Below are 12,853 nucleotides of genomic sequence, written 5' to 3' on the forward strand. Positions count from 1 at the left end.
CAACTAGCATGAAATATCTCATAAAATTACAAAAATATGAGTAATCATTCATGAATTATTTACATGAAAACAAAATTACATATCCTTTATATCTAATCCATACACCAACGACCAAAAACACCTACAAACACTTTCATTCTTCAATTTTATTCATCTAATTGATCTCTCTCAAGTTCTATCTTCAAGTTCTAAGTGTTCTTCATAAATTCTACAAGTTCTAGTTACATAAAATCAAGAATACTTTCAAGTTTGCTAGCTCACTTCCAATCTTGTAAGGTGATCATCCAACCTCAAGAAATCTTTGTTTCTTACAGTAGGTTATCATTCTAATACAAGGTAATAATTATTCAAACTTTGGTTCAATTTCTATAACTATAACAATCTTATTTCAAGTGATGATCTTACTTGAACTTGTTTTCGTGTCATGATTCTGCTTCAAGAACTTCGAGCCATCCAAGGATCCGTTGAAGCTAGATCTATTTTTCTATTTTCCAGTAGGTTTATCCAAGGAACTTAAGGTAGTAATGATGTTCATAACATCATTCGATTCATACATATAAAGCTATCTTATTTGAAGGTTTAAACTTGTAATCACTAGAACATAGTTTAGTTAATTCTAAACTTGTTCGCAAACAAAAGTTAATCCTTCTAAATTGACTTTTAAAATCAACTAAACACATGTTCTATATCTATATGATATGCTAACTTAATGATTTAAAACCTGGAAACACGAAAAACACCGTAAAACCGGATTTACGCCGTCGTAGTAACACCGCGGGCTGTTTTGGGTTAGTTAATTAAAAACTATGATAAACTTTGATTTAAAAGTTGTTATTCTGAGAAAATGATTTTTATTATGAACATGAAACTATATCCAAAAATTATGGTTAAACTCAAAGTGGAAGTATGTTTTCTAAAATGGTCATCTAGACGTCGTTCTTTCGACTGAAATGACTACCTTTACAAAAACGACTTGTAACTTATTTTTACGAATATAAACCTATACTTTTTCTGTTTAGATTCATAAAATAGAGTTCAATATAAAACCATAGCAATTTGATTCACTCAAAACGGATTTAAAATGAAGAAGTTATGGGTAAAACAAGATTGGATAATTTTTCTCATTTTAGCTACGTGAAAATTGGTAACAAATCTATTCCAACCATAACTTAATCAACTTGTATTGTATATTATGTAATCTTGAGATACCATAGACACGTATACAATGTTTCGACCTATCATGTCGACACATCTATATATATTTCGGAACAACCATAGACACTCTATATGTGAATGTTGGAGTTAGCTATACAGGGTTGAGGTTGATTCCAAAATATATATAGTTTGAGTTGTGATCAATACTGAGATACGTATACACTGGGTCGTGGATTGATTCAAGATAATATTTATCGATTTATTTCTGTACATCTAACTGTGGACAACTAGTTGTAGGTTACTAACGAGGACAGCTGACTTAATAAACTTAAAAAATCAAAATATATTAAAAGTGTTGTAAATATATTTTGAACATACTTTGATATATATGTATATATTGTTATAGGTTCGTGAATCAACCAGTGGCCAAGTCTTACTTCCCGACGAAGTAAAAATCTGTGAAAGTGAGTTATAGTCCCACTTTTAAAATCTAATATTTTTAGGATGAGAATACATGCAGGTTTTATAAATGATTTACAAAATAGACACAAGTACGTGAAACTACATTCTATGGTTGAATTATCTAAATCGAATATGCCCCTTTTTATTAAGTATGGTAATCTAAGAATTAGGGAACAGACACCCTAATTGACACGAATCCTAAAGATAGATCTATTGGGCCTAACAAACCCCATCCAAAGTACCAGATGCTTTAGTACTTCGAAATTTATATCATATCCGAAGGGTGTCCCGGAATGATGGGGATATTCTTATATATGCATCTTGTTAATGTCGGTTACCATGCGTTCACCATATGAATGATTTTTATCTCTATGTATGGGATGTGTATTGAAATATGAAATCTTGTGGTCTATTATTATGATTTGATATATATAGGTTAAACCTATAACTCACCAACATTTTTGTTGACGTTTTAAGCATGTTTATTCTCAGGTGATTATTAAGAGCTTCCGCTGTCGCATACTTAAATAAGGACGAGATTTGGAGTCCATGCTTGTATGATATTGTGTAAAAACTGCATTCAAGAAACTTATTTTGTTGTAACATATTTGTATTGTAAACCATTATGTAATGGTCGTGTGTAAACAGGATATTTTAGATTATCATTATTTGATAATCTACGTAAAGCTTTTTAAACCTTTATTGATGAAATAAAGGTTATGGTTTGTTTTAAAATGAATGCAGTCTTTGAAAAACGTCTCATATAGAGGTCAAAACCTCGCAACGAAATCAATTAATATGGAACGTTTTTAATCAATAAGAACGGGACATTTCAATAGTGGTTCGTGAATCGTCGGGAATAGTCAAGGGTTAAATGAATCCATGAAAATAGTTCACAACTTTCGAGACTCAACATTACCGACTTTGCTTATCGTGTCGAAATCATATTAAGATTAAGTTTAAATTTGGTCGGAAATTCCCGGGTCGTCACAGTTGTCATCGTGTACTGCTGCATCCCGAGGTTGATTTTTAAAACGATTTGATTGGCTTTTTGAACTTGCTGATTTCTTGGTCCACCAGTCAGGATATCCGATAAGTTCGAAACAACCTTCTTCGGTGTGCCTTTCCTTTTGACAGTAAGTGCAAATTTCACTTTTGTCCCAATTATCTCTCCGGTTCCAATTCCGATTATTGGTTTTTGACTGAGTTCGTGTGTTACAGCCAAAAGCTTGAAACGCAGCTGCTTCATTACTTTTGTTGCGTGTGATCCCTATTTGTTTTTGTTGCTCGTCTTGGCTCACTAGGTGAAACGCTGCACCAACAGTAGGTAATGGATTGGTACTTAATATTTGGGTTCTTAAAGTGCCATATTCTTCATTCAAACCCATCAAGAAATCGTATAAACGTTCCTTATCACGCATAACCATTAATGCCTTTCCTAATTCACATTTACAACCAATGCAAGAACATGTTGGCATAGGGCTTATTGACTAAATTTCATCCCACACGCACCTGAGTTTCGTATAATATTTTGAAACGGATTGATTTTCTTGGTGAACCATAGTGATTGTCCTTCGTAATTCATACACTCTTGGAGCGTTTTCTCTATCAAATCTTTCTTGAAGGTCTACCCAGATATCTCTAGAAGTCACTGCATATTTCACACTAGTTTTGATTTCTTTTGTCATAGAACTAACAAGCCATCCTTTTGTAGTGACCCGAACTTTTCCATGTTTATATATATTAATTGAGATTAATATTTACATGATTAAATGTTTCCAACATGTTAAGCAATCAAACTTGTTAAGACTTGATTAATTGAAATATGTTTCATATAGACAATTGACCACCCAAGTTGACCGGTGATTCACGAATGTTAAAACTTGTAAAAACTATATGATGACATATATATGGATATATATATAGTTAACATGATACTATGATAAGTAAACATATCATTAAGTATATTAACAATGAACTACATATGTAAAAACAAGACTACCAACTTAATGATTTTTAAACGAGACATATATGTAACGATTATCGTTGTAAAGACATTTAATGTATATATATCATATTAAGAGATATTCATACATGATAATATCATGATAATATAATAATTTAAAATCTCATTTGATTTTATAAACATTGGGTTAACAACATTTAACAAGATCGTTAACCTAAAGGTTTCAAAACAACACTTACATGTAACGACTAACGATGACTTAACGACTCAGTTAAAATGTATATACATGTAGTGTTTTAATATGTATTTATACACTTTTGAAAGACTTCAATACACTTATCAAAAAACTTCTACTTAACAAAAATGCTTACAATTACATCCTCGTTCAGTTTCATCAACAATTCTACTCGTATGCACCCGTATTCGTACTCGTACAATACACAGCTTTTAGATGTATGTACTATTGGTATATACACTCCAATGATCATCTCTTAGCAGCCCATGTGAGTCACCTAACATATGTGGGAACCATCATTTGGCAACTAGCATGAAATATCTCATAAAATTACAAAAATATGAGTAATCATTCATGACTTATTTACATGAAAACAAAATTACATATCATTTATATCTAATCCATACACCAACGACCAAAAACACCTACAAACACTTTCATTCTTCAATTTTCTTCATCTAATTGATCTCTCTCAAGTTCTATCTTCAAGTTCTAAGTGTTCTTCATAAATTCTACAAGTTCTAGTTACATAAAATCAAGAATACTTTCAAGTTTGCTAGCTCACTTCCAATCTTGTAAGGTGATCATCCAACCTCAAGAAATCTTTATTTCTTACAGTAGGTTATCATTCTAATACAAGTTAATAATCATATTCAAACTTTGGTTCAATTTCTATAACTATAACAATCTTATTTCAAGTGATGATCTTACTTGAACTTGTTTTCGTGTCATGATTCTGCTTCAAGAACTTCGAGCCATCCAAGGATCCGTAGAAGCTAGATCCATTTTTCTCTTTTCCAGTAGGTTTATCCAAGTAACTTAAGGTAGTAATGATGTTCATAACATCATTCGATTCATACATATAAAGCTATCTTATTCGAAGGTTTAAACTTGTAATCACTATAACATAGTTTAGTTAATTTTAAACTTGTTCGCAAACAAAAGTTAATCCTTCTAACTTGACTTTTAAAATCAACTAAACAAATGTTCTATATCTATATGATATGCTAACTTAATGATTTAAAACCTGGAAACACGAAAAACACCGTAAAACCGGATTTACGCCGTCGTAGTAACACCGCGGGCTGTTTTGGGTTAGTTAATTAAAAACTATGATAAACTTTGATTTAAAAGTTGTTATTCTGAGAAAATGATTTTTATTATGAACATGAAACTATATCCAAAAATTATGGTTAAACTCAAAGTGGAAGTATGTTTTCTAAAATGGTCATCTAGACGTCGTTCTTTCGACTGAAATGACTACCTTTACAAAAACGACTTGTAACTTATTTTTCCGACTATAAACCTATACTTTTTCTGTTTAGATTCATAAAATAGAGTTCAATATGAAACCATAGCAATTTGATTCACTCAAAACGGATTTAAAATGAAGAAGTTATGGGTAAAACAAGATTGGACAATTTTTCTCATTTTAGCTACGTGAAAATTGGTAACAAATCTATTCCAACCATAACTTAATCAACTTGTATTGTATATTATGTAATCTTGAGATACCATAGACACGTATACAATGTTTCGACCTATCATGTCGACACATCTATATATATTTCGGAACAACCATAGACACTCTATATGTGAATGTTGGAGTTAGCTATACAGGGTTGAGGTTGATTCCAAAATATATATAGTTTGAGTTGTGTTCAATACTGAGATACGTATACACTGGGTCGTGGATTGATTCAAGATAATATTTATCGATTTATTTCTGTACATCTAACTGTGGACAACTAGTTGTAGGTTACTAACGAGGACAGCTGACTTAATAAACTTAAAACATCAAAATATATTAAAAGTGTTGTAAATATATTTTGAACATACTTTGATATATATGTATATATTGTTATAGGTTCGTGAATCAACCAGTGGCCAAGTCTTACTTCCCGATGAAGTAAAAATCTGTGAAATTGAGTTATAGTCCCACTTTTAAAATCTAATATTTTTGGGATGAGAATACATGCAGGTTTTATAAATGATTTACAAAATAGACACAAGTACGTGAAACTACATTCTATGGTTGAATTATCGAAATCGAATATGCCCCTTTTTATTAAGTCTGGTAATCTAAGAATTAGGGAATAGACACCCTAATTGACGCGAATCCTAAAGATAGATCTATTGGGCCTAACAAACCCCATCCAAAGTACCGGATGCTTTAGTACTTCGAAATTTATATCATATCCGAAGGGTGTCCCGGAATGATGGGGATATTCTTATATATGCATCTTGTTAATGTCGGTTACCAGGTGTTCACCATATGAATGATTTTTATCTCTATGTATGGGATGTGTATTGAAATATGAAATCTTGTGGTCTATTGTTACGATTTGATATTTATAGGTTAAACCTATAACTCACCAACATTTTTGTTGACGTTTAAAGCATGTTTATTCTCAGGTGAATACTAAGAGCTTCCGCTGTTGCATACTAAAATAAGGACAAGATTTGGAGTCCATGTTTGTATGATATTGTGTAAAAACTGCATTCAAGAAACTGATTTCGATGTAACATATTTGTATTGTAAACCATTATGTAATGGTCGTGTGTAAACAGGATATTTTAGATTATCATTATTTGATAATCTACATAAAGCTTTTTAAACCTTTATTTATGAAATAAAGGTTATGGTTTGTTTTAAAATGAATGCAGTCTTTGAAAAACGTCTCATATAGAGGTCAAAACCTCGCAACGAAATCAATTAATATGGAACGTTTTTAATCAATAAGAATGAGACATTTCACCTTTTACCATAGCATTACACCTCTTCCAATTCATTAGATCATTTGATCCCTCGTTTGGAATTGGAATCGATCCATCTACAAAGCCAATTTTATTCTTAGCATATAGAGCGTTCATCATCTCCTCTTTCCAATCGCTATAGTTGCTATCTTTAAGAAGATTATCCCCAACAAAATTTAATCCGGGATGATCAGACGGTGTTAAGAAGTAAGGAGAAGACATACCAAGGATTTTATTGCTACTCCCTTCGTCGCATGCCATGATTCTTGTTTCAATTAATGAAAAGAAAAGAATTTGGTTCTTGAGGGTTTGTAATTAACAAACTGTTAATGCAGTTTATATTGATTGTTGTGTTGAAGATGATGATTGTGTTTGTGTGAAAGAATCTGTGCGATTAACAGACTTAGGGTTTTGATTTATTGAAAGTTGATTTGATTGGTGATCAATCGATTCCTCTGGTGAATTGATGAATCAATAGATGGGTTAATTGATTTTGTGAATTTTGGTCTGACGGACGGGGGTTTTTTTTTTTTTTAAGTTTATTTTGGGTTTGGATCTTTTGCTCTGATACCATGTTAAATTTGATAAACGTAATTTTCTTATTGATTAAACTTTAGGAATACATTGGTATTTATAACCAAACATTAAACTTAACCTTCAAGGAAAAGTAAACTAATCCTATTGTAACTAGGAAACTTATTTATAGAAATTATATTCTCAATACTTATAACCAAAACCGAGATCTACGCCCTTACAAGTCAACGTCTGCCCTTGCGAGAGGCTTCCGAGTTCGAGTTTTGCATTACTAATTTACCAAAATGTGTCATTTTTAACTCAACAAACGACTATAATAAATCTCATTAACTTATTTATTCCAGTCAAACTGTGTCCACGTTAAACTAATCATCATGAGTTTATTCGAGTACGATTTAAGAAGTGAACACCAAATTTCATAAATTAAACAAAATTAAAATCAATTGTTTAAATTCCAGTTTAAGCTAAGTTATGCTCGAATCAAATCAAATCAAGCTCAAGCAGATAACGACGCACAAAAATAATAATAATAATAATAATAATAATAATAATAATAATAATAATAATAATAATAATAATAATAATAATAATAATAATACTCTTATTACGTATAGCAATGAACACCGCCGCAAAAGAGTTGGCGGGAATTGTTTTTAGCTTAGAGGGAAATAATTTAAAAGAAAAGGAAAATAACAATCGCGGCGATAGTGTGTGTCGCAAAAAGTAAGCACATGTTCTGACCGAAAACTTTTTTATTTAAATTTACAAATGATAATACAAAATCAAATGTGGCACACTTTTGCGGCGAATTGCACCGTATAAAAGACAATGTTTAGCCAAAATTGAGATAGGCGTTGAATATTTTGTAGTTTAGTGGCCTTTTAGCGGCGATTTTGGTGCGCCGTTACAGGTGTTCTCATTTTCACTTGTGAGTAGCTTGACTCACTTAGACTCTATATCCAACCATATCGAATCTACAATGTGGTCTCAACTGGAACCGGTGATCTGTCAACCTTCTATTCGATCTAATGGAGCGGTGCATAACATGCTTGCGTGCAGCAGAATGATCTATCTTAAATTTATCCTTTATTTTGCCCATCATGACATATATTATATATATGCATGCAAACATATATAAATCAGGTACTCTATTATTAACATAATAACATTTTGCTCTTCAACATCTACAAGCTTAAAAAATATAACAATGATCTCATTTCTTATCATGCTATCAATATCACCTCTCATTTTTTGTTTCATATTCATCATCCTTCCCAAATTTAGAAACTTTTCGTTAAAAAACTGCCGCCCTCTTCCGCCAGGACCTCCTGGACTTCCCATAATTGGAAACCTACACGAACTCGACACGTCAAACCTATCACACAACTTATGGCGTCTTTCAAAACATTATGGGCCGTTAATGTCCTTACGTCTTGGTTTCGTCCAAACCCTAGTTGTTTCGTCAGCCGCAATGGCTAAAGAAGTGTTGAAAACCAAAGATTTGATCTTTTGCAACAGGCCCTTGTTAACCGGCCTACAAAAGTTATCATATGACAATAAAGATATAGTCTTTTCACCTTATAATGAGTATTGGAGACAAATGAGGAAAACTTGCACACTTCATTTGTTTTCGATGAAACAAGTTAATTCATTTCGTTATATTCGTGAAGAAGAAGTGTTTAAGATGATTGGTTCATTGAAAACTCGAGTTTCAACTAAACAAGTAGTAAATTTGAGTGAAATTTTGATGATTTTAACAAGTAATATTACATATAGAATGGCTTTTGGAAAAAGGCCATTTACTTATGATGCCGAAAAGAAAGAAATGGCGCGATTTCATGAGCTTTTGTTACAATGTCAAGCCTCGTTCGCTAACTTTTATTATCGAGATCATTTTCCTTTGATGGGTTGGCTTGATAAACTCAATGGAAGTATTGCTAAACTTGAAAACACCTTTAAAGACATGGATGAGTTGTATCAAGATCTCATTGATGAGCATATAAATCAGAAGAAACAGAATAACATGCAAGAGGACATGGTTGATATCTTACTTAAACTCAAGGAAGATAAAGATTCTTATCTTACTTTTGAACATATCAAAGCAGTGCTCATGGTAATTCACTCACTCTTTTGTTTTGAATTATTCTTTTATTAATTCAAAAGGTCACACTTTACCTTGTCCTTTAAATTTAAATTTTAATTACTCCTGGCCTACTACTACTATTGAAAGATGATAGTACCTACATACTAAATTAATAATAGTTATGTTTTGACTTTTTAAAGTCTTTATTTCTTAATTTTGATTTTTGATAACTTTTTTGTGTTAAAAAATATTTAATGAAATTTATATGAACGAATTAAGTTTTACGGGTGTTTTCATTTAGTATGACTTTTATGAAATATTATATACTACGTAACAAAAAAAGTTATTTAATGTCAAAGTTATGAAATAAAGACTCTAAAAAGTAAAACACGACTGTTAATTTAGAATGGGAGTAGTTAATACTCCCTCCGTCCCTATATTATTGTCCATTATTTCATTTTGGAATGTCCCAAATTAATTGTCCATTTCCATAAATAGAAAGGAAAGATTATATTTCATTGGTGGATCTGGAGAGAGAAAATATTTCATTGGTGGAGAAATGAAGTTAGTGGAATTTCCTAAAACTGTGTGTTTTTTGTCTGGTGACAATAAATATGGAACGGAGGGAGTACTAAAAGTTGGCTAAGTACACCACATATCAGTCACCCAACGATTCTTTACTTTCAAGAACTATTTTAGATAACTTGTGTTAAATTGGGCCAATTTCTTGGCCAACTTTGACATCCTAGTTTTTTTATATATACACTTAGGCTTCTAGTTTTGTTTAGTAGTATAAAAATTTTAATTTTAAAAATTTAAGGAAAAGATAAGCTCTCGACAAATATAAGCTACTTAAAATAATCTTGAAAAAAAAAGTTAAGAGCTTACAAAAAGTTTTACATTGTTACCCCTTATATCTGTATATATCATTTACTTTTTATCCTTATCATCATTTTATATCAATTTGAGGGATTAAAGGCAGTTCGGTTAGTTTACCAAATGCTTAAAAAACACAAACTCATACTAGCTTCTAGCTTCTAGCTTAAAATATAAAGTTCGATTACCGATTTCAGCTATAAGTTCTCGCTACTAGCTAGCTTCACTCAAACACACCCTAGTGATCATTTCTGTATTATCTCTAGATGTTTATTCAAATCGGTTATGCCATAACGTACCATGTTTCAACTTTGCAGAATATATTGCTAGGAGGGATAGAAACAAGTGCTTCAACTGTGGAATGGGCAATGACTTTGTTGATCAAGAACCCAAATTTGTTAAAGAAAGTTCAACAAGAAGTGAGGAACGTGGTTGGAAACAAAGGAAGAGTGCACGAAGACGATCTCTATAACCTCGAATATCTGAAAGCTGTAATCAAAGAGACACTTAGATTACACCCAGTTGTACCACTTTTAATCGCACGTGAATCAAGAGACACATGTGTTTTAGACAAATATGAAATACCGAAAAAGACTCTAGTGTACGTGAACGCATGGGCCATAGGTCGAGACCCTAAATGTTGGGATCGACCCGATGAGTTTGATCCAGAGAGGTTCATAGAAAGTGGTATTGACTACAAAGGTTCAAATTTCGAGTTGATCCCATTTGGTTCTGGTCGAAGAGGGTGTCCTGGAATATCGTTAGGAGTTACGACAGTTGAATTGGCTCTTGCGAATCTTGTTTACATGTTTGATTGGAAGTTACCTGATGAAATGAAAGATATCGATACTTTAACGACTCCTGGGACCGTTTCACATAAGAAGCATTCGCTTCGATTATTCGCTAATAAAGTGTATAGTAGTTAGTAGTAGTAGTGTTTAGTGTTGAAAAGTTTATTGAGTCTTTTTTTTTTTTCGGGTTCGAGTTTTTGACTCGCTTTCCGACTTTAGTGTTGAAAAGTTTATTGAGTCTTGTTATTTTGTAATTCTAACTAGTTCTTTAAGGGGCGTTATCACGTATTTAATGAATATTTGTTACATAATGAATACCCCGTGAATTATTATTCATAATATTAGCCCTATTTATAGAGGGCATAAACCTAGAAAACATAACGGACCCAAGCCCACAATCGGACTTGGGCCTGACCCTAATCTATACTTTAACACTCCCCCGCAGTCCGAAAGGTGAAATCACGAAAGTTCGGACTGAAATGTAACGCTAAATAAAAAATAAACAAATAAAAATAACTTTTTTTCTTGCTTGATGCATCAAATAGACAGATATTCGCGGATTTGGTTGCATATTGCTTGACTGCGTATTCCTTTTCCGTAGCGTTTTTTTTTCTTGTACGCCGTGGCTTGCTTTGCCTAAGGATTGAGCAGGACTTGGGCATAGAACTTTTGTCGACGATAACGGTCATCTTCAACGCTGCAAAAGAGAGTTTTTTTTTTTCTTTTTTTTGTATATTCCTCTTTTTTTCGGGGTTTGGAACCTAGTCAACCTAGGCGGCTCAGCCCCACGCCGATTAGTTTATTCATAGTTTTATTATATAAAAGCAAACAAGATGAGAAGCAATTTGATCTGAAATAATAAAGAGGCAGGGACTTTGCTGTCACTTTGTAATAAGCATATTCAAGAGAAGAGACAAAAATAATAATAAAAATTCAAGCTAATAATAAATAGCTAATACGGAGTAATTAATAAGAAATAATGAAATTAAAAGAAGGCAATTTGTGTTGGTTGGCTATGAACTTCAACTTTGAGCGGATCTGAAAAATTATTGGAAATAAACATTCGTAGATGCAATTAAAGTAATGGTTGATAACAAAATAGAAGACATGTGGCGGCTACAAGGATCATACGATCATGATAAAAGAAATAAAGATGGGATTAGCAAAAAAAGAAAACAGAGGATAGAGGTTATGACCGCTAGTTTTTTTTTCTCATTGATAAAGGTAGAGAGAGCTTGTGTTCAACTACGACGGTAGAAACGATAGAATACAAAAGAAGAAACACATACGGTGGTGGTGAAGGAAGTGGTTCCACCAGGATCATATGGCTCGGATACCATGTTACATAATGAATACCCCGTGAATTATTATTCATAATATTAGCCCTATTTATAGAGGGCATAAACTTAGAAAACATAACGGACCCAAGCCCACAATCGAACTTGGGCCTGACCCTAATCTATACTTTAACAAATATGCTCACGAGTTTCTTGTTAAGTAAGTAGATAAGGAATCCATTTATCATGAAATTGTTTTTTGAAAATATTACAGTGATTAAATAAATGAATTGTAATTATAAAATATGATAACTGAATAAAATATGTGTGTGTATTTATGTTAGAAAATTTTGATAATTGAATAAGTTTGTTTTCTTTTATTTTTTTTTTAAGCAGCCGTCAAATAAAGATGTTATCTTGATTAGAACAAGTTGCTCCAACTGATGAGACAGGCTAGATAGAGTTGCATCATCAAAAATGTGCTATATATATATATATATATATATATATATATATATATATATATATATATATATATATATATATATATATATATATATATAATGATACCGCAGCCCGCATGTGCATGTAACATACACACGGGCATGCGCTATGGTGCGTATGCGGGGTGCTCTCATGCGTCATGCGGCATGCGGATCCGTATCTGGTCCCTTTACGGCGGTTGAGCAAATATCTTTTCCATAATTATATCCGTGA

At 32.2% G+C, this 12,853-nt stretch overlaps 1 protein-coding gene across 1 annotated transcript; it reads left to right on the plus strand.

The window, feature by feature from the left end:
- The first annotated feature begins 8,316 nt into the window (after positions 1 to 8,316).
- LOC139840562 (6,7,8-trihydroxycoumarin synthase-like) lies at positions 8,317 to 10,994 on the plus strand. Its single transcript, XM_071830825.1, has 2 exons — positions 8,317 to 9,222; positions 10,386 to 10,994. Exons 1-2 carry the CDS (start codon positions 8,317 to 8,319, stop codon positions 10,992 to 10,994), a joined length of 1,515 nt encoding a protein of 504 aa, XP_071686926.1.
- The last annotated feature ends 1,859 nt before the right edge of the window (positions 10,995 to 12,853 follow it).

The sequence above is a fragment of the Rutidosis leptorrhynchoides genome, chromosome 4 (assembly GCF_046630445.1).
Source record: "Rutidosis leptorrhynchoides isolate AG116_Rl617_1_P2 chromosome 4, CSIRO_AGI_Rlap_v1, whole genome shotgun sequence".
Taxonomy (NCBI): Eukaryota; Viridiplantae; Streptophyta; class Magnoliopsida; order Asterales; family Asteraceae; genus Rutidosis; species Rutidosis leptorrhynchoides.

What these genes read in the sequence shown, in the direction of transcription:
- LOC139840562 (XM_071830825.1), top strand. Translation starts at nt 8,317, where the DNA reads ATGATCTCATTTCTTATCATGCTATCAATATCACCTCTCATTTTTTGT. An exon ending in ATATCAAAGCAGTGCTCATG is followed by an intron (nt 9,223 to 10,385) that starts GTAATTCACTCA and finishes TCAACTTTGCAG; the next exon opens with AATATATTGCTAGGAGGGAT.